Source organism: Nicotiana tabacum, chromosome 12 (genome assembly GCF_000715075.1).
Source record: "Nicotiana tabacum cultivar K326 chromosome 12, ASM71507v2, whole genome shotgun sequence".
NCBI classification, from domain to species: domain Eukaryota; kingdom Viridiplantae; phylum Streptophyta; class Magnoliopsida; order Solanales; family Solanaceae; genus Nicotiana; species Nicotiana tabacum.
Genome location: NC_134091.1, coordinates 126,005,017 through 126,029,511, shown reverse-complemented (window position 1 = coordinate 126,029,511; position 24,495 = coordinate 126,005,017). Strand labels below are relative to the sequence as shown.

Here is a 24,495-nt window from a genome sequence, read left to right as displayed (position 1 = left end):
AATTAAATTGAAAGATTATATTGTTCGATCGGGTTGCACGCCGCAATGAATTTTATTCTAAGTTTATATTGTTGGAGCGGGTTGCACGCCGCAACGGAAATTAATTGAAGGTTTATGACTGTTGAATTGAATTCAGTTATTGATATGATTTAACGATTTTACCTCTATTGTTATTATTATTATTATTATTATTATTATTATTATTATTATTATTATTATTATTATTATTATTGCGTACAGTTATATGTAAGCGGCCTGCCTTAGCCTCGTCACTACTTCGTCGAGGTTAGGTTCGGCACTTACAGAGTACATGGGGTCGATTGTACTCATACTACACTCTGTACTTCTTGTGCAGATACCGGAATTGGTCCCAGCGGCGTACTGTAGATTTGCTCGGATTCATCTATCAAAGGAGACTTGAGGTATAGCTGCACAGCGTTCGCAGCTCTGAAGTCCTCTTCTATTTTATCTTAGTTGTGTGCTTTCTTTCAGACAACTTTATTTTGTTCATACCCTTGTTTGTATTATTCTAGAAGCTCGTGCACTTGTGACTCCAGTTCTGGATTGATTTTTAGACATTGTTATCATTTTGGTTTGTTTACTTTCATTCAGACATTATTCCAGTTGTTTGGTTTCTTTACTACTTAATTAAAATAAATTGTTAAAATGATTAAAATAATTCTAACGTTGGCTTGCCTAGCAAGTGAAATGTTAGGCGTCATCACGGTCCCGAAGGTGAGAATTTCGGGTCGTGACAGTAGGATAAAACTATATAAGATGTTTTTCAAGAAAATAATATAAAATAATGTGAGATGAGTCATGATTATACTAAAATACTCAACAAGTCGCATAAAATAAATATTGTTAATTAATAAGATATAATGAAAATAAACATAATCTAAAATTACTAAGTCATGCTAAAATAAGTACTAAGTATTAATTACATGACTAAATAATGATAAAAATAGGTTATGCATTTTCACTATCTAAACCAATGCAAAACTAAAATAATAAATATATAATACTATTGTCATTCCTACTTCCTAGTATTGATTGATTTTTTTTAGCATTAGTATTGATTTATTTTGCTTTGGGCTTTATTTGAGTTACTAACTTTTATAGGCTATAAAACATATTTGACCATTCAAAAATTCTAAGTCCTAGTTTAAAATAATACATTAAAAGAGTGAGTTATGAAAAAGTTTAAAAAATATTTATAAATTACATTACAATAATTATTTTTATGTATAAAATATTTTTAAAACTTGTATATATGCAATGTCAGGCTGGTTTGGTATTAGTTTGACTTTTTCTAGTTAAAACCAGACCAAACCAATTATGGTCAGGTTTTTTTTTCTAACACCAAACCAAATCAAATCAAACCATAGTCGGGTTTTTTTTTCTCGATTTGACTTGGATTATCGGTTTGGTGCAGTTTATCGATTTCCTTTGTACACCCCTATTAGTGGGAATTAATGTAACAAACTTTGGCTAATTCTGAATAATCGAGTTCTAATTGAATCTAACAAACTATAATTTGGTGTAGTTTGTTCGAGATGGGATAACTTGAAGCTGTTTTGGGAATCAAGGTTAAATAGAAGTAGTTAGGAGTTAAACTAGAGTTAGTTATGTAACTAATTATTGGAAGGGTAGTTAGTTAGTTAGTGGTAATTTGGACAGCTGTCAATGAGCTGTCAGTTAGATGTAGGAGTTAGTTGTTTGTATAAATAGAGGATTAAATTAATGAGAAATTAAGCTCATTCATTTTCATTTTCTGTTATGTTCTCGAAGCTTCACAGAAGCTCTTCTTCTTCTCTGCATCTCCATTGATGTAGAGTAGAAAGCTTGAGTTGAATATGAGCTGAGTGTGCAGAATTTCACATGGTATCAGAGCTTCACGATTGTTAGTGCAGTTGTATCTTCGATCCAATTCTTCAAATTTCATTTTCTTCGGAGCAATCACAAATTAAAATATGGCGGTTGACGATACTGAGCCGAAAAAGTTGAGTCACAATCATCCGTTGTTCCTGCATTCTACTAACACTTCAGGTATATTATTTGTTTCTCTTCAATTGACTGGGCCAAAAAATAACTTTGTTTAGAGTCGAGCTATGAGAATTGCAATCCTAGGAAGGAACAAACTAGGGTTCATAGACGGCACCTGTAAAAGAGAGGATTTTGGGCCAAATTTAGTTGATTTCTTGGGGAGACGCAATGCTATTATTCTATCGTGGATCATGAATTATGTGTCGAAGGAACTGTACAGTAGAATAGTGTACTCGACAAATGCCTCCTCAGTTTGGGGAGATTTGAAGGAACGATTTAACAAAATTGATTGCTCTAGGATTTTTCAAATACAAAAGGAAATTGCTACTATAACTCAGGGAACCAGTTCTATTTCTGCTTATTTCTCAAAGTTGCGTCTGTTGTGGGTTGAGTTTGACAGGCTAGCTCCAATTCCTGGATGTGATTGTGCCAAATCACGTGAATTTGTAGTGTCTATGGAGAGGCTGAAGCTGTTACAGTTTCTAATAGGACTCAATGAGTCCTATGAACAGGCAAGGAGCCAGCTTCTAATGATAGTGTCAGTGCCTATAATCAACAAAACCTACTCGATATTGATGGAAAGGGAAAGCCAGAGGAGCATGGTAAATGCTGATACTGGAGAGGTGAAAGCACTCATGACAACAAGGGCCAATAATCCTGCTCAGAAAGGGAAAAAGAACTACTACTTGTACTGTGATTATTGCAAACTCAAAGGGCACACTCGTGAAGGATGCTACAAGTTGATAGTATATCTTGCTGACTTTAAGTATAGAAAGAAGCCTGGTGTTGGAGCTGCTCAGAATGCTGTAGTGGAGGATCAAGGAAGGCATGATGCATTGGAAAATACTGATTGAGGAGCAGACAAACTCAACACCACATATGGGATCTAAAGACCGTACTTCACACAAGAACAATATAATCAAATACTGAAGCTGCTCAGCAAGGATGGCATATGTGAAAGTTCAAATTCAGTTGGAATGGCCAACATGGCTGGTACTATTAATGCTTTTCTAGCAGATGCACACATAAAATATTGGATTGTTGATTCTGGAGCCACAAATCATATGGTAGCTGACTTAAACATGTTGAGTACAAAAAGGAAAAGTGATAAGAATGAAAGAAAAAGGATATATTTGCCAAATGATGAGACTACAGTTGTGACACATCTTGGATCCTGTAGATTGGCTGATAAACATTAAAATAGATGATGTCCTGTATATACCAGAATTTAGGTATAATCTTCTGTCAGTCTCTAAATTACCAAGCTGCAATGCTCAGTATGATTCTTTCCACATTTCTGTATATTCCAGGACCTCTACAGTGGAATGGTGAAGGGGATTGGTAGAGAAAGTGAAGGACTTTATCTGTTCCTTCAAAAATCTATCAATAACAACAACACTATAGCAAGAGGATTGACTGGAATAAAGGAGAATTTAAATATTGGATTGTGGCACAGAAGGCTTGGGCATGCATCAGCAGTAGCCATAAAGCAGATCTTAGGTCTGGGACAAGAAGAATGTAAAGTAGCAATAGATAGCTGTACAATCTGCCCTTTAGCAAGGCATACTAGACTACCATTTCACAACAGTACAAGTAGGTCTTCTGATATTTTTGAGTTGTTACACGTTGATGTGTGGGGACCTTACAATGTACCTACAGTTGATGGAAATAAAATATTTCTGACTATTGTGGGTGATTGTTCGAGAACTACTTGGTTGTTTTACTCAAACTTAAAAGTGATGTAATTGTGATGCTGAGGAATTTCTTTTCATTGGTTAAAACTCAATTTGGGAAAACAATCAAGATATTAAGATCTGATAATGGTGGAGAGTTCATCAACACCAATTGTTTCCATTTATTTCAATCTTTATGGATAATACATCAGAGAACATGTGTTTATACTTCTCAGCAGAATGGGATTGCTGAGAGAAAACACAGACACATTCTAGAAATAACAAGATTAGTCAAGTTTCAAGGAGGTATTCCTCTGAAGTTTTGGGGACACTATGTTCTAGCTGCAGTATACTTGATTAACAAAATGCCATCAGTTGTTTTAGGAGGGAAGTCATCTTATGATGTTTTTACTAGATAAAACAAAACTGGATCATTTGAGAGTAATAGGATGCCTTTGCTTTTCCAAGAAGGTCCATAACCATGACAGGTTTGCAGCAAGAGCAATTGCAGTAGTTATGATGGGATACTCAGCAATCAGCAAAGGGTACATACTATATGACCTCACTAATCGTGTGTTCTTTATAAATAGGGATGTTCATTTCAAGGAACATATTTTTTCTTTCAAGCACAAGCCAGCTACACATTCATCATTGTTCTCAGAAGTTGAACCAAACAGTGATCCAAGCCTAGGCTACACAGCAAATGAGCTGACATAAGTACAAGAAGAGGACTTGACAATTCAAGAGGAGGAATCACATGCTCACCATAAGGAAACTCATGAAGATGTTGCTCAACAACAACATGAAAGTCACTCCCATCATGAACTGATGCATCAGAATGAAGATCAACCTGCAGCTTCTGAAGATCAGCAAGAAGACTTATCCCATAATTCAACTTCTGAAGCTTTACAAAATTTCAGAAAGTCTACTAGGACAAAGAAATCTCCAGGATGGCTATCAGACTACATCACTACACCTACCATCACTACTTCAACCATCCCCTATCTTATTGATCACTCAGTAAATTACTCTTCTCTACAGCCATCATACAAGAACTACATAGCAATTTTCACTTCAATTGTGGAACCTAAAACATTTCATGAGGCTTCCAAAGATCCAAGGTGGGTAGAGGCCATATGAGCTGAAATTTAAGCTTTGGAAGATAACCACACCTGGAAGTTGGTTTCCTTACCTGATGGGAAGATCCTTATTAGCTGCAAGTGGGTGTTTAAAGTCAAATACAAAGCTAATGGTGAGGTTGAAAGGTTCAAGGCTCGATTGGTAGCTAAAGGCTATAATCAACAGGAGGGGCTTGATTACAATGAGACATTCTCCCCAGTTTTGAAAATAGTCATTGTGAGATCAGTCATGTCATTAGCTATAATGGAAGGGTGGCACATCCATCAAATAGATATGTACAATGCTTTCTTGCCGGGTGACTTACCTGATGAGGTCTACATGCAACTGCCTGAGGGTTTTACAAGCTAGGGGAAGACTCCAGTGGTATGTCAGCTTGTTAAATCCTTATATGGCCTGAAGCAAGCAAGTAGACAATGGAATGTTTAACTCACAGAAGCACTTACAACTTAGGGATTCATGCAAAGCACTCTTGATCACTCTCTTTTTTACACAGAAGATAGGAACCAATATCATTGTTATTCTTGTTTACGTGGATGACATGCTAACCACTGGGAATAATCTCCAGTTGATAGAAGAAACAAAGCAGAAATTGCAGCAGGCCTTCAAGATGAAAGACCTTGGTGAGTTGAGGTATTTTTTGGGGATGGAGTTCAGCAGGTCAAAGAGAGGCATTTTGGTGAATCAAAGGAAGTATTCACTAGAACTCATTGAAGAGATGGGGCTAAGTGCCTCTAAACCAGCTTTTACCCCATTAGAATATAACTATAAGTATACTCTCAAAGAGTTGGATGATATTGCAGGCTTAGAAGGTTATGAGCAACTAGAGGACAGGGGCAAGTATCAAAGACTGATTGGGAAGTTGTTATGCTTAACATTGACAAGACCAGACATATCCTTTGCAGTCCAAAAACTTAGTCAATTCATGCAACAACCCAAAAGAAGTCACTGGGAAGCAACATTGAGAGTGGTCAGATATGTCAAGAAGGAACCAGGCTTGGGAATCCTCATGAGCAGTCAAAGGAGCAATACACTAAGTGCATATTGTGATGCTGATTGGGCTTCATGTCCTAACACAAGAAGATCAGTCACAGGGTTTCTTGTTAAGCATGGCAATTCTCTTATATCCTAGAAGTCTAAGAAGCAAAATATAGTTTCAAGAAGCTCTGCAGAAGCAGAATACATGAGCATGGCTTGGACAATAGCGGAACTTATTTGGTTGACAGGCTTGTTTAAAGAGCTTGGTGCAGAAGCGAAGCTTCCAGTTGAATTGTTCTGTGATAATAAGGCAGCTCTGCAATTTACTGCAAATCTAATATATCATGAAAGAACGAAATATATTGAAATAGATTGTTACTTTATCAGGGAAAAGCTACAACAAGGACTGGTGAAAATAATGCATATGAGTTCAAAAGATCAACAAGCAGATATCTTGACAAAGGGGCTACTGAGGTTGCAGCATGAGTACTTGATGTCCAAGCTGGGAGTGCTCAATATTTTTGCACCTACCAGCTTAAGGGAGAGTGTTCGAGATGGGAAAACTTGAAGCTGTTCTGGGAATCAAGGTTAAGTAGAAGCAGTTAGGAGTTAAACTAGAGTTAGTTATGTAACTAATTATTGGAAGGGTACTTAGTTAGTTAGTGGTAATTTGGACAGCTATCAATGAGCTGTCAGTTAGATGTAGGAGTTAGCTGCTTGTATAAATAGAGGATTAAATCAATGAGAAGTTAAGCTCATTCATTTTCATTTTCTGTTGTGTTCTCGAAGCTTCACAGAAGCTCTTCTTCTTCTTATTCTCTACATCTCTATTAATGTAGAGTAGAAAGCTTGAGCTGAATATGAGCTAAGTGTGCAGAATTTTACAGTTTTCCATTGTTAATCATTGTCGCTGAGATTATGTTGAATATATTGAAACAAATAAGGAAAGAACTCACATGTAGTCACAATATTGATTAGTAGGGGCAGAGCTAGTGTGTCTTACGGGTTAAATATTAAATATATACAAGTTATTAATTTAGTATCAAAAATGATACTGATCCATGTCATTCTTCGTAGTATACATGACAAAGCAGGAGGTATAGTCGCAATAGCAATTTTTATATTTTTTTGCAATAAAAATAGGTCTAAGGCTAGGTAAGTTGAGATCTTCTCTCTCTTACGTACCTTTACTTTATGATCTAAGGGGTCGTTTGGTTGCCAGTTAGAGTTATGCATGTATTAGTTATGCAGGTATTAGTTATACATAAATTAGTTGCGTTGAGATTTTTTTTTTGAATATTTGCTTTGTTGGATTAGAAATTGATATACATTATATAAATTTTAAAGTAAAATACTTATTTACTTATTTTGTCTATAATAGATTGAGAAGAGGAAGAGACTAGCAGTGAGGCATCAGTATCTCCATGCTTGTTCTCAAAAGGGTTTGATACATATCAATCTATAGAAGGAAGCCTTTATGTGTAAAATGATATGGGTAGATTTGTCATTTCAATATGTTATCGATGTATTACTAATACATGTATTAGTTATTACATCTTCTACCCCGCAAAAAATAATACACAAATTGGCTCATAACTTATACATCTATTATTTATGTAGAATTGTAAAATGACAACCAAACATGGTATTAGCTATGGTGAATTTTGTACAAAATAATTAATGGCTACCAAATATTATATAAGTTATGATGCCCCCAATATTGGATAACTTTTCTCCTAACCAGCTACAAAACGACCTCTAAGGAATTCTAAAGCACTCTTTCATATTGCACTGGGTGTTGGAAATCATAATAGCTTTGTTATTGTTTGATTTTTGGTTGTCTGATCACATTCGAAATATCATAAATATCCTTTATCGTCTCTCTTTAAAAGACTATAATCGTGATCGCATAAGCTTCAAATTTTGATTATGCCTAGGAATGATTAGGACATGTTTAAAGAGGAATAATGTGAGATTATCATCTTATCAAAGTTGACCATAGTAGATAGTACCTAATTTATTCCTTATTTTGAAGTGGCTTACCTCTAACTTGTACAACTACACTTTAGAATATCTTATCCGTCATTTATCAAATAGGAAAAGGTCTTCCAACAATTGTAAAATCCATTTTATAATCTTTAAATCTACCACTAAGTCACATGTCAGCTTGTTTTGTCAACTTTCCATAGCCACATAGCTTGATGTATGTTGGCCAAAGGAAATTCTTTGTTTACAAATTAGTACATCTATTTATGCAAGCTTCAGATTCAGACTGTATTATATGTATATGAAAATCTAAAGAAAGCTTCTAAAAATAGGAAAATATATTAAATGGTGTACTAATAATCTATCTAACCTAAGATATCAATTTAAGTGTCTCGATGAAATACGTGAAGTAAAAAGACGAAATGTCAAAACATAACAAGTACAAGTATGTATTAGATTATTCATCATATTCTAAATTCATAAATATCACGAGGTTTAACATAAAAGGTAAAGACATTGTTACCAAACTTATAATAACTATTTTCTTTTACCACATAACCATCTAATATTACTCTATCATTAGAAAAAGTCTTATTTATGTCCTTAAAATCAATTAGAGTTCAAATTTGAGAGTAATATTAAATCGTATATAGCCAAAGGCTAAGGGATAAACTTTAACTTCTTTTTTTTGGTCTAAGAATTAACCATATCACCTTGAAACTCTACTAATGACAAAAAAAAATATACGAGACGTTACAATAACGACAAGGATATAAATGATTCAAACAGAACCTTTTTCCGTGGATAAAATTTCAAGAGAAAAAGAAGCCAAAACTCAAATATTCAAAATCCCAATTTCCCAATATGGCATGATTGTGGGGAATCTATAATTGAGTGCAGACATTAATACAATCTTTTATATTACAAATAAAAACACACATGGCCAAGTTGCAAAATAACCCCCCCCCCCCCTCCTTTCCCCCTACCCAACTCCCAACAACAATAACAGAAAATATAAACTTTTTTTTTCAAATTTGCATTTTTGACTGATTTTTTTTAATATATATTGTGTATTTGTGAGAATTCAGAAAATACATATACAAAATGCGATTTACATGCCTTAAGTTAATTAAAGTAAAAGACAGTGTGAGAATGATGTTAGCTTAAATCACATTTCTACAATGCAATTTGTAATTTCTAAAATGTATCTTACAACTCGCATCTCGAAAGGAAACTTAGAAAAAAATATAGTACAGAATATTTTTTTTATAATATTTTTTTTAAGATGTGCAATTAGGGCAGAAAAATTTCATTAATACGTAGTTTTTATGAAAATTCAAAAAACACAATGCTTACACAATGTAGTTTTTAAGAAATACTCCATCCGTTCACTTTTACTTATCCACTGTGAACTTTGCACACCTCTTAACAAATATAATAATCGGCAAAGGGCCAAATATACCCATCTACTTTCGAAAATGGTCTAAGAATACCCATCGTTATACTATTGGGTTATCTATACCCCTGCAGTCATATTTTGAGTTCAAATATATCCCTCATTTAAACGGAGGGACACGTATCATCGTCCTGTTGGTCAATTCTAAATATCTCCTAATTAATTAAAAAGATTCATTATCCATACCCGAAAAATAATTTATTTTTTGTAAAAACTGGAAAAAAACTAAAAACACATTTTTACTAAAAACAAAAGAAAAACAAAAATAATTTTTTTCCAATTTTTACAAAAAACTGCTTTAAAAAAACTGAAAAATATTTTTTAAAACAATATTTTTGTAAAAACTGAAAAACAAAATTGAAAAGTAATTTTCTAAAGCAACTAAAAACTGAAAAAAAACTGAAATATTTTTAACTAAAAACTGAAAAAAAATAAATTATTTTTTCAGTTTTTACAAAAATACTGCTTTAGAAATTTGCTTTTTAGTTTTGTTTTTCAGTTTTTACAAAAATATTATTTTAGAAAATGTTTTTCAGCTTTTTTTAAAGTAGGTTTTTTGTAAAAACTAGAAAAAAAAAATATTTTCGTTTTTTTCAATTTTTAGTAAAAAAAATTCAGTTTTTACAAAAAAAATATTCTTTAAAAATTGATTTTCAACTTCTTTTTTTTCTAGTTTTTTCAAAAATATTATTTTAAAAAATATTTTTCAGTTTTATCTAAAGCAGTTTTTTTGTAAAAACTGGAAAAAAAATTATTTTCATTTTTTTCAGTTTTTAGTAAAAATAATTTCAGTTTTTTCGAGTTTTTATAAAATAAAATTGGTTTAAAAAATTACTTTTCAGGTATGATTAATGGAATTTTTTAATTAATTAGAAGATATTTAGAATTGACCAATAGGACGATGATACGTGTCACTCCGTTTAAATGAGGGGTATATTTGAATCCAAAGTATGACTGCAGAGGTATAGATAACCCAATAGTATAATGAGTGATATTTTTAGACCGTTTTCGAAAGTAGAGGGATATATTTGCCTCTTTGCCGTATAATAATTTACCATATAATAATTTACCATTATAAGTCGCTGCTTGAAAATGCGACCTAACAGGAAAATTCCTATAACCGCCAGATTCCCAATATAACATTTCATCTGTAACCAGAGTCCCAAATCGTTCCAACTTCCCCATCCAAACCGCGTAGCTTAAAGCTCTTTTGTAAATTCTTTCCCTTTCTTAACCAATTTTTCTTAAAGCCGCCGTTTTTTTTTTTTGAGTTCCTCTATTTCCGGCGATTGATCGGAGATGGCTTCACCGGAAACTACCAACTGGTTATACGATTACAATTTCGAAGATATGGCTGTCTCTGTTGATCCCAATTTCTCAAATTCAACATCTGGGTTTTCTTGGTCTATGCAACCCTTTAATGGTTCTACTAATGTCAGGTACCTATTTTGTCAAATTTTGCCTTATTGATTCTGTACAATATTCGCTTAAGTTCGGATCTTTTAGCTGATTAGTGAGTCTTTATTACTTCTCTTTATATAGAGGATTGATATAGTTGACTCCAACTAAAAGTTGGAATCTTTTTAGCTGATTGATGAGTCTTGTGTTGTTGCTTCTGAATGAAGTGGAATTGAAACAATAGAATTCATATAATCGACCCCAACTTGATTGGATTGACACATGGTTTCTATAGTTGACCTACTGATTGAATCATAAAAGCTAATAGTAGTCAGTAGTGGAGGAATTTGGTAGTAAAATGCTTTATGACAATGTATCCGACCTACTGAAAGAGGTGTACGGACCGAGGCAGATCTAGTATTTTAAATTTATGGATTCCTACATCGACTTTAAATTAATATATTATAATAACCTGACTAAAATACTGGGTTCCCAACTAAATATTCTTATACATTGAATTTTCCTACTACAAATATGGGATCTAGCCAAAAGCTGTAAGTTGATAATAGCTAAGAGTGAAATTTAAATGTCCTTTAACTCAGTCAGACATAGGGTGAGAATGCTAAGAGGAGATAAATAGAAGAAAGAAAAAACAGAGATCTTTCTTCTTTTTTAAAAAAAAAATTAAATCTCCTAACTTGGTGGGGAGGGGTTTAGGCCTTGACCCCTACTTGTTTATATAAAGCAAGAAGAGCAAGATTACAGAATACAGAGAGGGACATTATTCTTTGTCTATGTTAGGCCGGATTTGGATATATCTTAATCTTGTGGCAATTTTCTCTTTAGATCACATCAAGATAAACTTCTTTTTTTTTTAATAGCCCTGGTGTTCGGGCTAGCTTCCATGGGATACTTGCTACCTATCACCAGCAACAGGTAACTCTATCCACCGAGGTTTAGACAAATGGAAAAAATTCTCCTAGTGGTTTTCTCCGTTGGCACATCAAGATAAACTTCTTATCTGGAAAAAAAAGATGGATCACATCAAGATAAACCCTGAATGATTAGGGAAAACTACTATGGGAGTTGGGGGTATCGTGGGGGTCATAAGAGATGGCAATTGGGGGGGGGGGGTGCTTGGATCCTCCTGATACAAGATATTTTCTAGATCAAAGAGCGGACAAACCAACTCCTTCACAGTTGTACCTATGTGTAGGTCTAATTCAGAGACTAACTATAACATATGGGTGGGATCCCTCCCAATTACATTAAAAGGACCTTATGAAATTATTAAAAGAGAGTAAAACAAGTTTGTGGTTAGAACACTTTCGAATCACCTACTATCAAATGGGAAATTCACATAAATTTATCTAGTATATGAGTACAAAAGCAAAACTTGATTCGTTTGTTGCTAAGTTGTGGCTAGTATACGACAGAAAGAAAGGTGTTTTCCAGCTGCAGTCCCTATGTCAAGGTGTTACCGAAATGCTCTAGATAGCCTCGTGCACTTTGTTCTAACTTCTAAAGGATTGGTCAGCTAAAGATGTAGCAATCTAGATCTTTTAGTGAGGCAGGTCTGATGTGTTATGAAGACATTGTTTGCTAAATAGAGCTATTTCAGTCGGGCCTTTCCTAATTGCTTTTCAACTATTCTCTGGATTAAAGTGCATTAAAATTTCTTTTGGCATCTCAAATTTGTGATTAAAGGGCTGGAGCCAGATCATATGAAACCCAAAAATAAGCGCAGCATGGACAAGTGTTCCTTTGGGCTTCAGCTATATTTGTGCTATGCTGGGATCAAATGTTTCTAGCACTAGTTAAATGGCTAGGATTTGGTTGATTGTAAACTACACTTGTTATACAGACCGAGATTTAAAATTGTGGCTGCTTCTATTTGAAAATTATGGTTATCACTGGCAGAGACTAAGTGTGATACATCATGAGAACTTTTGTTTCCTTCTTATTTAAGATCATGAATTCTAGATATTCGATTAACATCATTTTCGTTCTTCCATCTGCTGGTTGCTTTTGTTTCTGGTATTTATTCTGACCTCTTTTCTTTCTATGTCTATTTTAGTGTTGATATTGATGGCTCAATTGGTGAATCCGACTGCCTGAAGGAAAGCGGCTCTAAGAAAAGGTAAAAACTTTTGCCATTTAGGGACATTTTGTTGTATTGGCTGTTCACCTAAGCATAGAGATGTGATGTTGCACTAACTCATCACTATTATCTGGTCAGTTGTTTCTTCTTTTGATAAGGAAAAAAGATAAATCTCCCCTCCCTTTATTTCATTTGTGAGTTTTCCTTTTTCCACTATCATCTCGACAGTTCATTGTTGAGAAAATATCGATCACGTTATGCATTTAAATAGGAGAGTTTAAAGATTTTGACCATTGTTCTGTCTTCTTGTTTTAACGGCCTGAATGGAGGACTTATATGCCCTAAGCAGCCTTCTGAAGGTTTCATAGAGATATAGTTCTCTTTGCTCTATTTGAAAGAAGTTATTATCCCACATCGATTCCACAAATTTAGTTTAGATTCACATTCTTGTAATGTAATAATAGTAGACTAAGTTCTCCTTATGTTGCTTCTAGTTTCGCAATTCTACTATTAGGTTGAAACTAAAGGATGAACTAATTTGTTTGTCAAGGTATATGCATTGAACATCATGTCCTCATAGTATTGATTTTTGAAGGAAAGCCAGGTGCGCTCTTAAATGTTTACACATGTTTTGGACATTTGTTACAGGGCAAGAGCTGAATCATGCACTTCGTCAAGTTCCAAAGCTTGCAGGGAGAAATTGAGGAGAGAGAGGCTAAATGACAAGTGTGTTAACTATTCATTCTTTTTAGAACCATTTCTCCCTTTATTTCATATTATATATTGCTAAATTGATACGGTCTCAGATTCCTGGAATTGGGTGCACTTCTTGAGCCTGGCAGAACTCCAAGAACAGACAAGAGCGCCATTCTGGTTGATGCTGTTCGTATGGTAACCCAGTTACGTGGTGAGGCTGAAAAGCTGAAAGACTCAAATTTGAATCTACAGGAAAAGATAACGGAGTTGAAGGCAAGTATTTGTTATGTTCTTCCCTTTGAAATCTTTTTGTGCTTATTGTCAATTCCACAAAACAACCTGATGACAAGAAAAAACTAAAACATTGCCTTACTGTACTGTCCCTCGACTTCAAGTATTTTTTTTAAAACTTATGTAGGCCGAGAAAAATGAGCTTCGAGATGAAAAGCAGAGGCTTAAGGCTGAGAAAGAGAAGCTAGAGCAACAACTAAAGACTATGAATGCGCAACCTAGCTTCTTTCCTCCCGGCATACCAGCTGCTATTGCTGCTCCAGGTCAAGCTGCAGGAAGCAAGCTCGTGCCGATCATAAGTTACCCTGGGGTCGCGATGTGGCAGTTCATGCCTCCTGCTGCAGTAGACACGTCGCAAGACCACGTTCTCCGACCTCCAGTTGCTTAAGTTGTGGCAGCTAAAGCCTATGATAGTTGACTTTACTCTGATTATGTTGTTTTAGTCAAATGCCCTTTGACTGTTTTAGTTTTTGCCTCGAGTCCTCTTGGTGTATTTTGGTGAACAATAGAAGTTTTCTTGTGACCTTTTGGACTTTTAACAGAGTTAATGCTGGTTTTATCAACTGTAAATTTTAGCAGTTTCAACCTGGCATTTACGTGTACATTCTTTCGCCTTCTGGTTAAATTCTCTGCTATTTTTGCTCCTTCTGTCTGGTATGATTATGACACTGCTGGCTAATTAAGTAACAAAATCTCGCATTCACACAGGGTTCGGAGAAGGGCCGCACCTAGGGCCGTGCATAATTTGATAAATACCGAATTACCGTACCGAAATCGAATATTTTGGTATTTGGTATTTGGTATGGTATTCGGTTTAAGTTTTTAAAAAAAATTGGTATTAGGTATGGTATTTGGTATTTTAAAAAGAAATGCCTAAATATCGATACCGTACTGAAATATATATTATATTACACAATATACATATTATTAATTATATCATAAATATAAAAAATCTAAACTTTTACTTTTCTTTATTCTCTAAGTTCATCAATTAACTTTAAGCAAGTAATAAGACATTTTTAATGATCAAATTTATTCCTTTATGTACAGTTTTCTCTCTGGGTTGATATTTGCTAGTTTTGGACAAAACTTTTGTCAACAAACGTTTTTAGTTTTATACACTTTTGAGTACTTTAATTAAGAATATTACAGTCTATGACTCTATGCACTAGTTAGTATTAAAACCGAATAAACCGAAGTTACCAAACCGAATAAACCGTAACCGAAAGGAGAAAAACCGAACCATATCGAATTTAATTAGGTACGGTATTGATATTGCATTCTAAGAAACGAATAACGAAAATACCGAAGCGAACTAAATACCGTACCGACCGAGGAACACCTCTAGCCGCACCCCAGAGGGTGTGATGTATATAGCCTACCTTAATGCAAGCATTAGTGGATATCCACGGCTCGAACCCGTGACCTATAGATCATGGGAATAAAACTTTACCGTTACTCCAAGGTTTCCCCTCTCTGCAATGCTCTAGCTACTGTGTAATATCTTGTGCATACGCTCTACCAGTATTAATTATTTAGCTTATCTCAACTTATCTAGTATACACCAAACACATATTTATATTATACCCCGTATATCTCATTTCTAGTCCAATGAACCAAACATCTTCCAATAAAAATATGTTCACTAAATAATCCCATCATTATTTAATTCTCGTATTATAATCCAATCATTATAATTTCGGAATAACTTGTTCCCTTGCCAAACAACCCCTACTAGTATTAATTATCTAGTTAACCAAAAGAAAGAAGAAAATGATAGTTCACCTAAATTAAAATGCACTATGTCGAATAGAGCGGAGCTTTCTTTAGCCGAGGATCTGTTGCAAAGAGCCTTTCTGTCCTTCCAAGGTAGGGGTAAGACTGCGTACATCTTATCCTCCCCAGATCCCATACATGAGAACTCAGTGGATTGTTGTTGTTGTTATTGTTGTTGTATCGCATAGAGCTGAGCGGCTCAAATGAATTGATGATCTAACATTAAATCATAATTAGAGGCTTTAAATTATTTTATTTTATTTTATATATATACTAATAGAAAAAATTAAAAGAAATTTTCTTAGAAAGTAATTAGTTCCTTATGAAATCTGTACAATATTCATACGTGACACTTGGAGGCAGGGGCGGATATATGTAGAAGGTTTGGGGTGGTACGCCACCCGGACGCTCGGGTAAAATTTTGAGCGTGTATATATATATATATATTTTTTTTTTACAAACAGGTCGTTATATATTATATGGATGGCACCCAGACTTGTATGTTGGCTCTAGGTGCCATGGTTGAAAGCCAACGTTCCAAATTCCATATTCAGGATCGAATCCTTGTTATTCCTTTTTCTTTCTTTACTTACTGCTCCTTTTCTTAGTTTCTAGTATTTCTTCATCTTTGATTTTCTTTCTTAGTACAACCACTTTGTTATTTATTCAATAATATATTTGCTTCTTTTTCTTTGCATAGATCTTCAATATTTTAGTTGAATGTGATTTTAATATTTTCTCTTTTTATCCATATAATTTTATTTCCATGATTTCAAAAATCTTTTATAATTATGGCATCAATAGACATATAAGGAGTGCATTTGATAATTTAAAATTTTATTTGAATTTTGTGCATCTAATCACATCATTCCATAGAGCCAGAGAATTAGATCGAATTGGACAAAATTTATTCGGTTTGATGATCATACATTTATTTATGTACCAAAAATCTTGTAAATCGAACCAAATTAATTCAAAATAGATCGAACCAAACCGAAGTGAACCGAATTAGTTCAAAATAGATCAAACCAACAAAATGTACACACTAATTCAATCTCTTTCCCTAATGGTAGGTTTGCATTAAAAAGTAACACCCGTAGACATCAAATCCTGGATGAGCCTCTGCTTGGAGGTTAATTTCGAGCGTTGGAAGCATTGCTAGGGGATTTCAATAATTATTTATTCTTCTTTACTTTTTTGTTTGTTTGTATTTTTGACTTATAATTTTTATTCGTTATATTTAAATAAGAAAATCAATATGTACCTATGAAGTAAATTTATAAAAAATAATACTCCCTCTGTTTCAATTTATGTGAACTCATTTGACTGTGTACGAAATTTAAGAAAATAGAGAAGACTTTTGAACTTGTGGTGTAAAATGAGACACATATATTTTGTGTGGCTATAAATCATTACATAAAGATAAATTATTTTCAAATAAGGAAATGAGTCATTCTTTTTGGCACACACTAAAAAAGAAATAGGTTCACATAAATTAAAACAGAGTGAGTAAATTTTTTTTTAAAAGATACTAATAAAAAGCTAAAACAATAGAACGTGATAATTTGATATAAAAACAATGATCATATACAAAATTAATCCAATGATGTAAGAAAAATGAGAGAAAAGGGGAAAAAGTAAGAAAAGAAAAATAATAGAAAAATATAAATCGCATATTTTAAATACGAGACATGAAAACTTATTTCCTTTTTAGTCTGTGCAAAAAAGAATGCCTTATTTTGAAACAATTTACTTTTATCCAATGATTTATAACCACACAAAATATATGTGCCTCATTTTACACCACAAGTTCAAAAGTTTTCTCTTTTTTCTTAAACTTCGTGTCCAGTCAAATGAGTTCAAATAAATTGAAACGAAGGGAGTAATAATCTTCATTTCCCCTTCCGACGAACGGAACTTCATTGCCGGGCTTCAGCTTCGTCCGAGAAAAAAGCCCTAACAGTGCCAATTCGCCCTTCCAATTTTTTTTGGTAAGACTTTAACTAATCTAATGATAATCTTTATTATTTTGAGTTTTATATATATATATATATATATATATATATATATATATATATATATACACACAAACAACAGCAATAACAACATACCCTGTCTTATCCCACACCATGGGATTTGGGGAGGATAGTGTGTACGCAGATCTTACCCCTACCTTTGTGAGGATAGAGAGTTTCCAATAGATCCTCGGCTCAGGAAAGTATAAGCACCACATTAATGAAAATATAGACAAGAAGGGCAGTACCAAAAAGCCATATAAAAGTAGAATAAAAACAACAAGATATTAAGCTAATCAACAATGAAAGAAAATTATGGTTAGTCATAAAAACCTATTTCCCACAGAAAGCGAGACTGCGTGCCAATACTACTGTTATGAACAGTCTAGACTACCTACTCTACTACCCTAATGCTCGGCCTCCATACCTTCCTATCAAGGGTCATGTCCTCGGTCAGCTGAAGTTGCGTCATGTGTTGCCTAATCACTTCTGCCCACCTCTTCTTTGGCCTACCTTTACCTCTCTGTAGGCCCTCCAATGTCAACCTCTCACACCTCCTCACCGGGGCGTCTGTGCTCTTCCTCCTCACATGACCAAATCACCTAAGCCCTGCTTCCCGTATCTTGTCCTCAATAGGGGCTACACCCACCTTGTCGCGAATAACCTCATTTCTGATCCTAGCTAACCTGGTGTGCCCGCACATCCATCTCAACATACTCATCTCTGCTACCTTCATCTTCTGGACATGAGCGATCTTGACTGGGCAACACTCAGCCCCATACAACATCGTTGGTCTGACCACCACTCTGTAGAACTTACCCTTAAGTTTCGGTAGCACCTTATTGTCACATAAAACACCGGAAGCGAGTCTCCATTTCAATATATATATAGGCAGTGAGTATTTGCTGATTTCTACCATTTTATTTTGTGCATTTTGAATATTTCGGATTCTCGGACTCCATGTTTGCTTGTACAGTTTTTGCTCAATTTCATCTGAAAGTTTGCCCCTTTTGTTCCTCTCAAAATCTTCTGAATTGCATGCTGTTGCTTTTTTGTGCAGTATTTACTGTTTTTGTTGTGTAAATTAGTGGTGTCGAGTTAGCGTTGTGGTTCAGATTTTATGGGTTTCAGTTTGTACTTAGAAATACAAAAGGAATGAGGATAGTTTTAGTAGCACATAGTTGTTGAGAAATGCCTTGAATCTTCTGAAACCTAACATAGGCAAGAGCCAGGAATTGGACTTTATGGATTCTAAATTCTAGGATAGCGATATCAAGTGTTAGTAACTGGTTATAGGGTTTGGACAAAAGCTACTAGCTTTGGCCGAACCCGACTTCTAGCTCCGCTAAGTATATATATGTGAGTTGTGAGTTTTTTGTACTTATCTCGCATTAATGCTTGCTGAAGTCCTCTTTATCTGCTTGTTTGTATTTTTAAATAAAAAGCAATGACTTTTCCAGATAAAATGCATATTTAGCTGTATTGAGAGCATAAAGTGTTTCAAAAAACTAATGCAAGTTTTTTCAAAAACCAAATCTATTGAAGACATTTTGTTAGTGTTTAACTTATCAAAAACCAATCAGAAGATAAATTAATTAAATAGTTGGTTTTAGGAGAATTGGTAGCTGTCATGAATTAGGCATCAACATAAATGCTCATATTGCAAGAAGGTGGAAGCTATTTTCTGCACAAGTTCTCTCCTTTTGCCTGTATAGTGATTTCACTCTCTTTTAGTACCTTTGGTTCCTTGCATACTCAGTCTGCATGATAAACCTCAAAAACACACTTAGTATGGTACGTAAGATGATACTTCCTTCGTTCCATTTTATGTGGCACTATTTCTTTATTAGTCTATTCCAAAAAGAACGCACCTTCCTATATTTTGGTTTCAATTTGACCATAAACTTTCTATTTTACTCTTAATGGCATATAGCCACAGAAATCTCATGGCATGTTTAATACCACAAGTTTCAAAAATCCTTTCATTTTTGTCTTAAACTCCATGCCCAGTCAAACTACGTCACATTAATTGGATGGAAGAGTATCTTTTCTTATTATCTCTAAGTATTATTTAGTGAAAGAATCCACCATAAATTGTACAATATCTAACTATAGAGTAAAGTACATCAGGGAAGCAGAAACTATAGTAGCCTTGAAGAGTTCCAGAATGTCAGGCTTGGGGCTGTTGCCATCTCGCGTCACGGAGCGAAAACCTTCTATACATGATTCACCTTTCTCAAAATTTTGTTTCTTGTTTACAAGCAACATGGTCAACAAATCCTTTCCCCAGGTTCAAGTTTCTCTAATATGACAGCTATTGATAAATTTATCAGAGAAGTTGACATACTTTGTCCACAAGGGTCGAAGTTGAGGGAATGATATATCTAGCCAAGGTTTTGCTCGACCGTTGAAGTGGATCACACCAGCACTTTGAGCATCCGCGATGCTCGTATTATCTTGGTACCCGAGTCCTAGCATGTGCCAGAAGGATTCAATGGCATGGACATGACCATGAAATGCAATTAGACCTGGAGGTAATGTTCCTAGCTGCCACAAACTTAGGTCTGACTTCAAGTTCTGCACAACAGAAGGAAAACTAGATCACTAACTTTTTCAGTAAGCGCTTTCGAATAACTGCAAAAGATTTACTAGTTGAAACAAAATTCAAGAATTTTGCATAATGTTTGGAATGCATTTTTTTGAAGTAAAAGTTGATGTCACTTGTAGTCATGGGCGGAGCCGAAGAATCACACTAACTATACTAGGTCAAAACTTTTATGTATATATATTAGATGTTGAATTCCCTTGTATGTTTACTCATTTGTATTTTGAACCCCCTAACTGAAATTTCTGGCTCTGCCACTGCTTATAGTTACCTGTTCAAGCCAATATTGGTATGCTTGACTTATATTTGTTTCTCTCCATGCTTCTAGATCAAAAATATTCATGCCATAAGCCCATGCGCATTCATTCGGATCAAAGTTGTTTGATATCATAGGATGAGAAAAATTCAAATAGCTTTTGAAGCGCTTTGACATCACAAATTTGTCCTCTCCTCTACATGTCTCCACTGCTCCATTCACCTTTCCATTCATGTCAATGTCCCATAGAGATGAAAGATCAGTTTGAACAACGACGTCGTCATCCAGGAAGACTACCTTATCAAGACTGGGAAACAACTGCAAAAATATTTGTACTTCTCAGTACTGAAATTTTTAAGTGCATAAAAAAAAAGATGGATGTTATATGCAATTTAAGTCAGCTTAAAATTAAACTACCCTTACTTCTGGCAAATATATCCTTATGTGGTTCATTAGGGAATTGTATTTGGGACTGAGGGCTTGCAACTTTGCTGCAATGATATGAGGCTTTTCGGTTGTATTTGCTACGATTGCTGATGATCCTCCCCTGAATTGTGATCTTGCTTTTTGGTCTTTTTCCATTGCTTCCAGAACTGGGACCTTTCCCTTTGTTAACCAATCAAAATGGTGCAACGCTTTAACCTCGATGATTGCAGGTGTCAAAGGATGTAATGAAAACCAAGCTTGCATCGGCGAGAAGGTTTTGCTATCTGTGATTATGTGAAGGACAACTTTTGCAGGGCGGAAAGAATTCTGGACGAGCGATGATGCAACAACAGAAGCAGCAAGAATATTGTCAGAGGCAAGGACAAAATGGAAATATGAATTATCAACTAGGGCAGGAACAAGTTCCGCTGATGGTAATTGGAGACGGGCATTGGCGTTGATAGAATGCTCGTGCGCTAGCTTGAGATCAAGACAGTGCAGCTGTTTCGGGATGCCACTAGATGCCACATGCCGATAAAGGTACTCTTGAATTTTGGCAGTTCTTGTTGTTTGTTCAAGGAGAGTTACCTGCAATAAATAGGCACTAATTTTTGAAGACATAATTCAGTAAAAGTGTACTCTCTCTAATAAGTTAATCTTTTAGATGAGACAGTAATGATTCTACATGGTATCAGCTTAAGCAGAGGTCCTGAGTTCGAGTCTCACTGTCATCCATTATCAAAAAAAAAAAAAAATCACATCCTAGGTGCATAAAAAAGAATAAGGCTCACACGAGAGGAGGTGTGTTGAAGACATAAATAAGTAAATAACAGTATGCTCTCTTACAGCTTAAACTTTTAGATGAGATGATCGCACTAATCAGGCCTTGACTCGCAGCTAGGCAGATTAGGAGTAACTGTTTGCTTCTTCTGGATTGCATACAAGATCTGTTTTTTGCCTTGACTGGTTAATGTGATTACACATCGTGGTATCTTAGATCTACTTTATATCTATGTATAATGGAGAAAGCATGATAAGTGCACAATACCATAGCTTTAAGCTTGACAGCAAAGGTTTCTGCATCTGGCTTTGTGTCCTTCATTTCTGCCATAAACTCTTCTAATGTTTGAGGAGTTTCGGGACCTGCTTCCATTTCAATCTGGTCTGAAGGTTCCTCCAATACTTGGTATATCACCTCTGGAACCTAACAGAAGTCAGGGGAATAGAGATTTTAGCATGTGATTTTAGAAGTTAGCTATAAAAGCACAATGAAAGGAGATTTCAGAGTTATTAGGTAGGTGCAGGGGACAGTACTATGCACAAAGGGATAAAAAATACACGGCTCAGAAGCGTACAGTTGATTCGAGCTGTCTTCCCAAAATCCTTGGTCCAATTTTTCTCCCCAAGCAACCTGCAGTAACATGAAATTTGGAGTTTCTTCAGTATGCTGAGAGATCCTCATTAATGCTTCTATATTTCTTATATCCAGTGCTGCTTAATACATCTTCTTATACATGCTTCTTGGTTTGGTGAATTGTATGCGCGCATGTGTGTGTGAGAAAGAAAGAGAGATAGATGTACCTAGTGTTGAACATTTTAGTTCTCCATCGATGGTGTCTACAGCTGTTAAAACGAAGACAAACCGAAGAAGAAATGTAAAAAGCAGGAGTGAATAGAAGACCATGAGATACGATAATCGTCTGGAACCAACTTTTATTTTGATGAACTCCTTGAAACCTTTAGCTGGTAGGACAGTAACATGCCTTAGACTTGGTGATATGAGGAGCTGCATTGTTTGTTTCATTCGATAACAAAGGAAAAAGAGAGGAAAAAAATAGCCAATGTTAGTAACTCTAGCTTTAACTAGAGTTACTATTGGTGTTCCTGGTTTTAGTTATTCAATTTGGCAATCATTCATATGATAAGTTTTTGATGAGTTGAATTGCAAAAGACACCTTGTAGGAGAGATGCTGTAAAAGGAAGGATTTTGCAAAAGGTTGTTGAAGGGAGTTTGATGTTCAAAGTTGCTGTCACTCACCTAACCTTGCTTAGCATGAAGGTTAGACATGCAAGTTTTCCAGGTTTTAACATATTTGTATCAATATTTGACAGAGAAGAAGACTCTGAGGATTGTGGTAGTTTTAACTTTTAAGTACTATAGATAAACTTATAGTGTAAAATAATTTTTACTTCATGTCGCCTAATGATAATTACAAGTAACCGTCCATGAGAGGGGGGATTAGTAACTTGAAAAATAAGGTAGACTATCTGCTAAAATAGATAAAATATATTGAGGGGTTGTTCAGCGGATTTTTTGGATAAAGAAAAACAATAGACACTAGTAGATAAATTAGCAGGAAATAAAGAAGGATAAAGAGCTAGAACTCAAGTAATTATCCTTGTATCTCTTAATTGAATTGCACTTAAACTTGGGCTAATCTTTTACTAAAAGGATTACAAAGATAAGGATAATAATTTCCGGATAAAATGTGAGTTTATTTTATCCCGCATCTTGATGAATTTTATACCACAATTGTAATGCTATTTTTATACCACACTCTATGTAGGATACAATCCCGGGAATATTAATCTCGGGTTGAAACAACAAAATGTCATATTTGCCTTTCTCCAAAGCTCTTCTTCTCAAGTCTGTTAACAAAGCCAAGGTCAAAACTGAAAATAAACATTTATCCAAGTTTATCTAGTGTAGAACCAAATACATTTTTTGTACTATACCATGTATAATCGTGTTTTAAGTTCAATAAATCAAACATTTACCAATAAATTTGTAACACCTGATAGTGTAGAATTTTGTGTACGTATATAACTTACATCTTTTCAAGAAAGAGATGGTAGAATGGAAAAGGCTGCAGCTGATTTGTGGAATTGGTTTGGCTTGGTTTAGAAGATGGGAGGGACATTGTGAAAAAAGTTTTTAAAAAACAAGCGTACATGTTAGAGGAAAAGAGAAGACAGTTTGGTGTTGTTTCACTTTGCCTTCACATGAAGTTATGAGTATAGTAAGCTTGAAAAAAACATGAGGGATTTGAACAGAGTTTCTAATGGACAATGACATACTGTCTTCCTCCTTTCTTGGTCTGTCTTAATACGAGTGTGGTTGGGCTTTGAGTTGTTGGCTGTTGGAGCAAAAAATAGTTTGGATTGGATTTGGATAATATTTCTTCAATCCAAAAATAAAAAATCCAAGCTGAAATTTTCGTATCTAATCTGAATTATCCGAACGTACACCACGGCTGACCGGGAATAATTTATATAGAGTTGGGACAAGATCACCTTTAGCCCGCGGCTGAAACTATTTACGTCTAGTAGCTGAAAAGATGTGTGTATATATATAAAATTTCAGTTCCCTATAGAGTTGTTCATATAGGCTAGGCATGCCCATGCCAGCCTTGGAATTTTATGAACTGGGATGAGTCCACCATTTTGATGGACCATTAAAATGGTCAGCCCCGCCCTGAGTGGGCCGCAGGCTAGGCCGGGCCAAGCCATCACTTTAAAAATATTTTACATAATTTTTTAAAATCAAATTCTAATCTAAAATGGAAATACATAAATATTTACATGACATATTACATAGTGTTGCTAACCATACTCAAGTCTCAAGTCCACAATTAAACTAATACTACTTATTAAG

At 34.8% G+C, this 24,495-nt stretch overlaps 3 protein-coding genes across 3 annotated transcripts; 2 read left to right on the top strand and 1 right to left on the bottom strand.

The window, feature by feature from the left end:
* The first annotated feature begins 2,111 nt into the window (after positions 1 to 2,111).
* Positions 2,112 to 2,900, top strand: LOC142167376 (uncharacterized). Its single transcript, XM_075227540.1, has one exon. The coding sequence runs from the start codon at positions 2,112 to 2,114 to the stop codon at positions 2,898 to 2,900; it is 789 nt and encodes a 262-aa protein (XP_075083641.1).
* Positions 2,901 to 10,392: 7,492 nt separating this feature from the next.
* On the top strand, positions 10,393 to 14,361 carry LOC107780376 (transcription factor ILR3). The gene is made up of 5 exons (XM_016600899.2): positions 10,393 to 10,715; positions 12,752 to 12,814; positions 13,424 to 13,501; positions 13,582 to 13,744; positions 13,890 to 14,361. Exons 1-5 carry the CDS (start codon positions 10,576 to 10,578, stop codon positions 14,148 to 14,150), a joined length of 705 nt encoding a protein of 234 aa, XP_016456385.1. The 5' UTR covers positions 10,393 to 10,575; the 3' UTR covers positions 14,151 to 14,361.
* Positions 14,362 to 19,599: 5,238 nt separating this feature from the next.
* On the bottom strand, positions 19,600 to 23,919 carry LOC107780375 (putative galacturonosyltransferase 12). Its single transcript, XM_016600898.2, has 7 exons — positions 23,673 to 23,919; positions 22,422 to 23,489; positions 22,196 to 22,251; positions 21,889 to 22,044; positions 20,838 to 21,428; positions 20,430 to 20,732; positions 19,600 to 20,130 (listed from the first exon to the last, which is right to left on the bottom strand). Exons 2-7 carry the CDS (start codon positions 22,642 to 22,644, stop codon positions 19,846 to 19,848), a joined length of 1,614 nt encoding a protein of 537 aa, XP_016456384.1. The 5' UTR covers positions 22,645 to 23,489; positions 23,673 to 23,919; the 3' UTR covers positions 19,600 to 19,845.
* Positions 23,920 to 24,495: the final 576 nt, after the last annotated feature.

Coding starts and splice junctions, on each gene's coding strand:
- LOC107780375 (XM_016600898.2), bottom strand. CDS start 22,644: ATGAAACAAACAATGCAGCTCCTCATATCACCAAGTCTAAGGCATGTT. Junction 21,429..21,888: donor CTGTCAAGCTTAAAGCTATG/GTATTGTGCACT, acceptor TATTTATTGCAG/GTAACTCTCCTTGAACAAAC. Junction 20,131..20,429: donor ACCAATATTGGCTTGAACAG/GTAACTATAAGC, acceptor TCTGTTGTGCAG/AACTTGAAGTCAGACCTAAG.
- LOC142167376 (XM_075227540.1), top strand. CDS start 2,112: ATGAGAATTGCAATCCTAGGAAGGAACAAACTAGGGTTCATAGACGGC.
- LOC107780376 (XM_016600899.2), top strand. CDS start 10,576: ATGGCTTCACCGGAAACTACCAACTGGTTATACGATTACAATTTCGAA. Junction 10,716..12,751: donor AATGGTTCTACTAATGTCAG/GTACCTATTTTG, acceptor TGTCTATTTTAG/TGTTGATATTGATGGCTCAA. Junction 12,815..13,423: donor GAAAGCGGCTCTAAGAAAAG/GTAAAAACTTTT, acceptor CATTTGTTACAG/GGCAAGAGCTGAATCATGCA.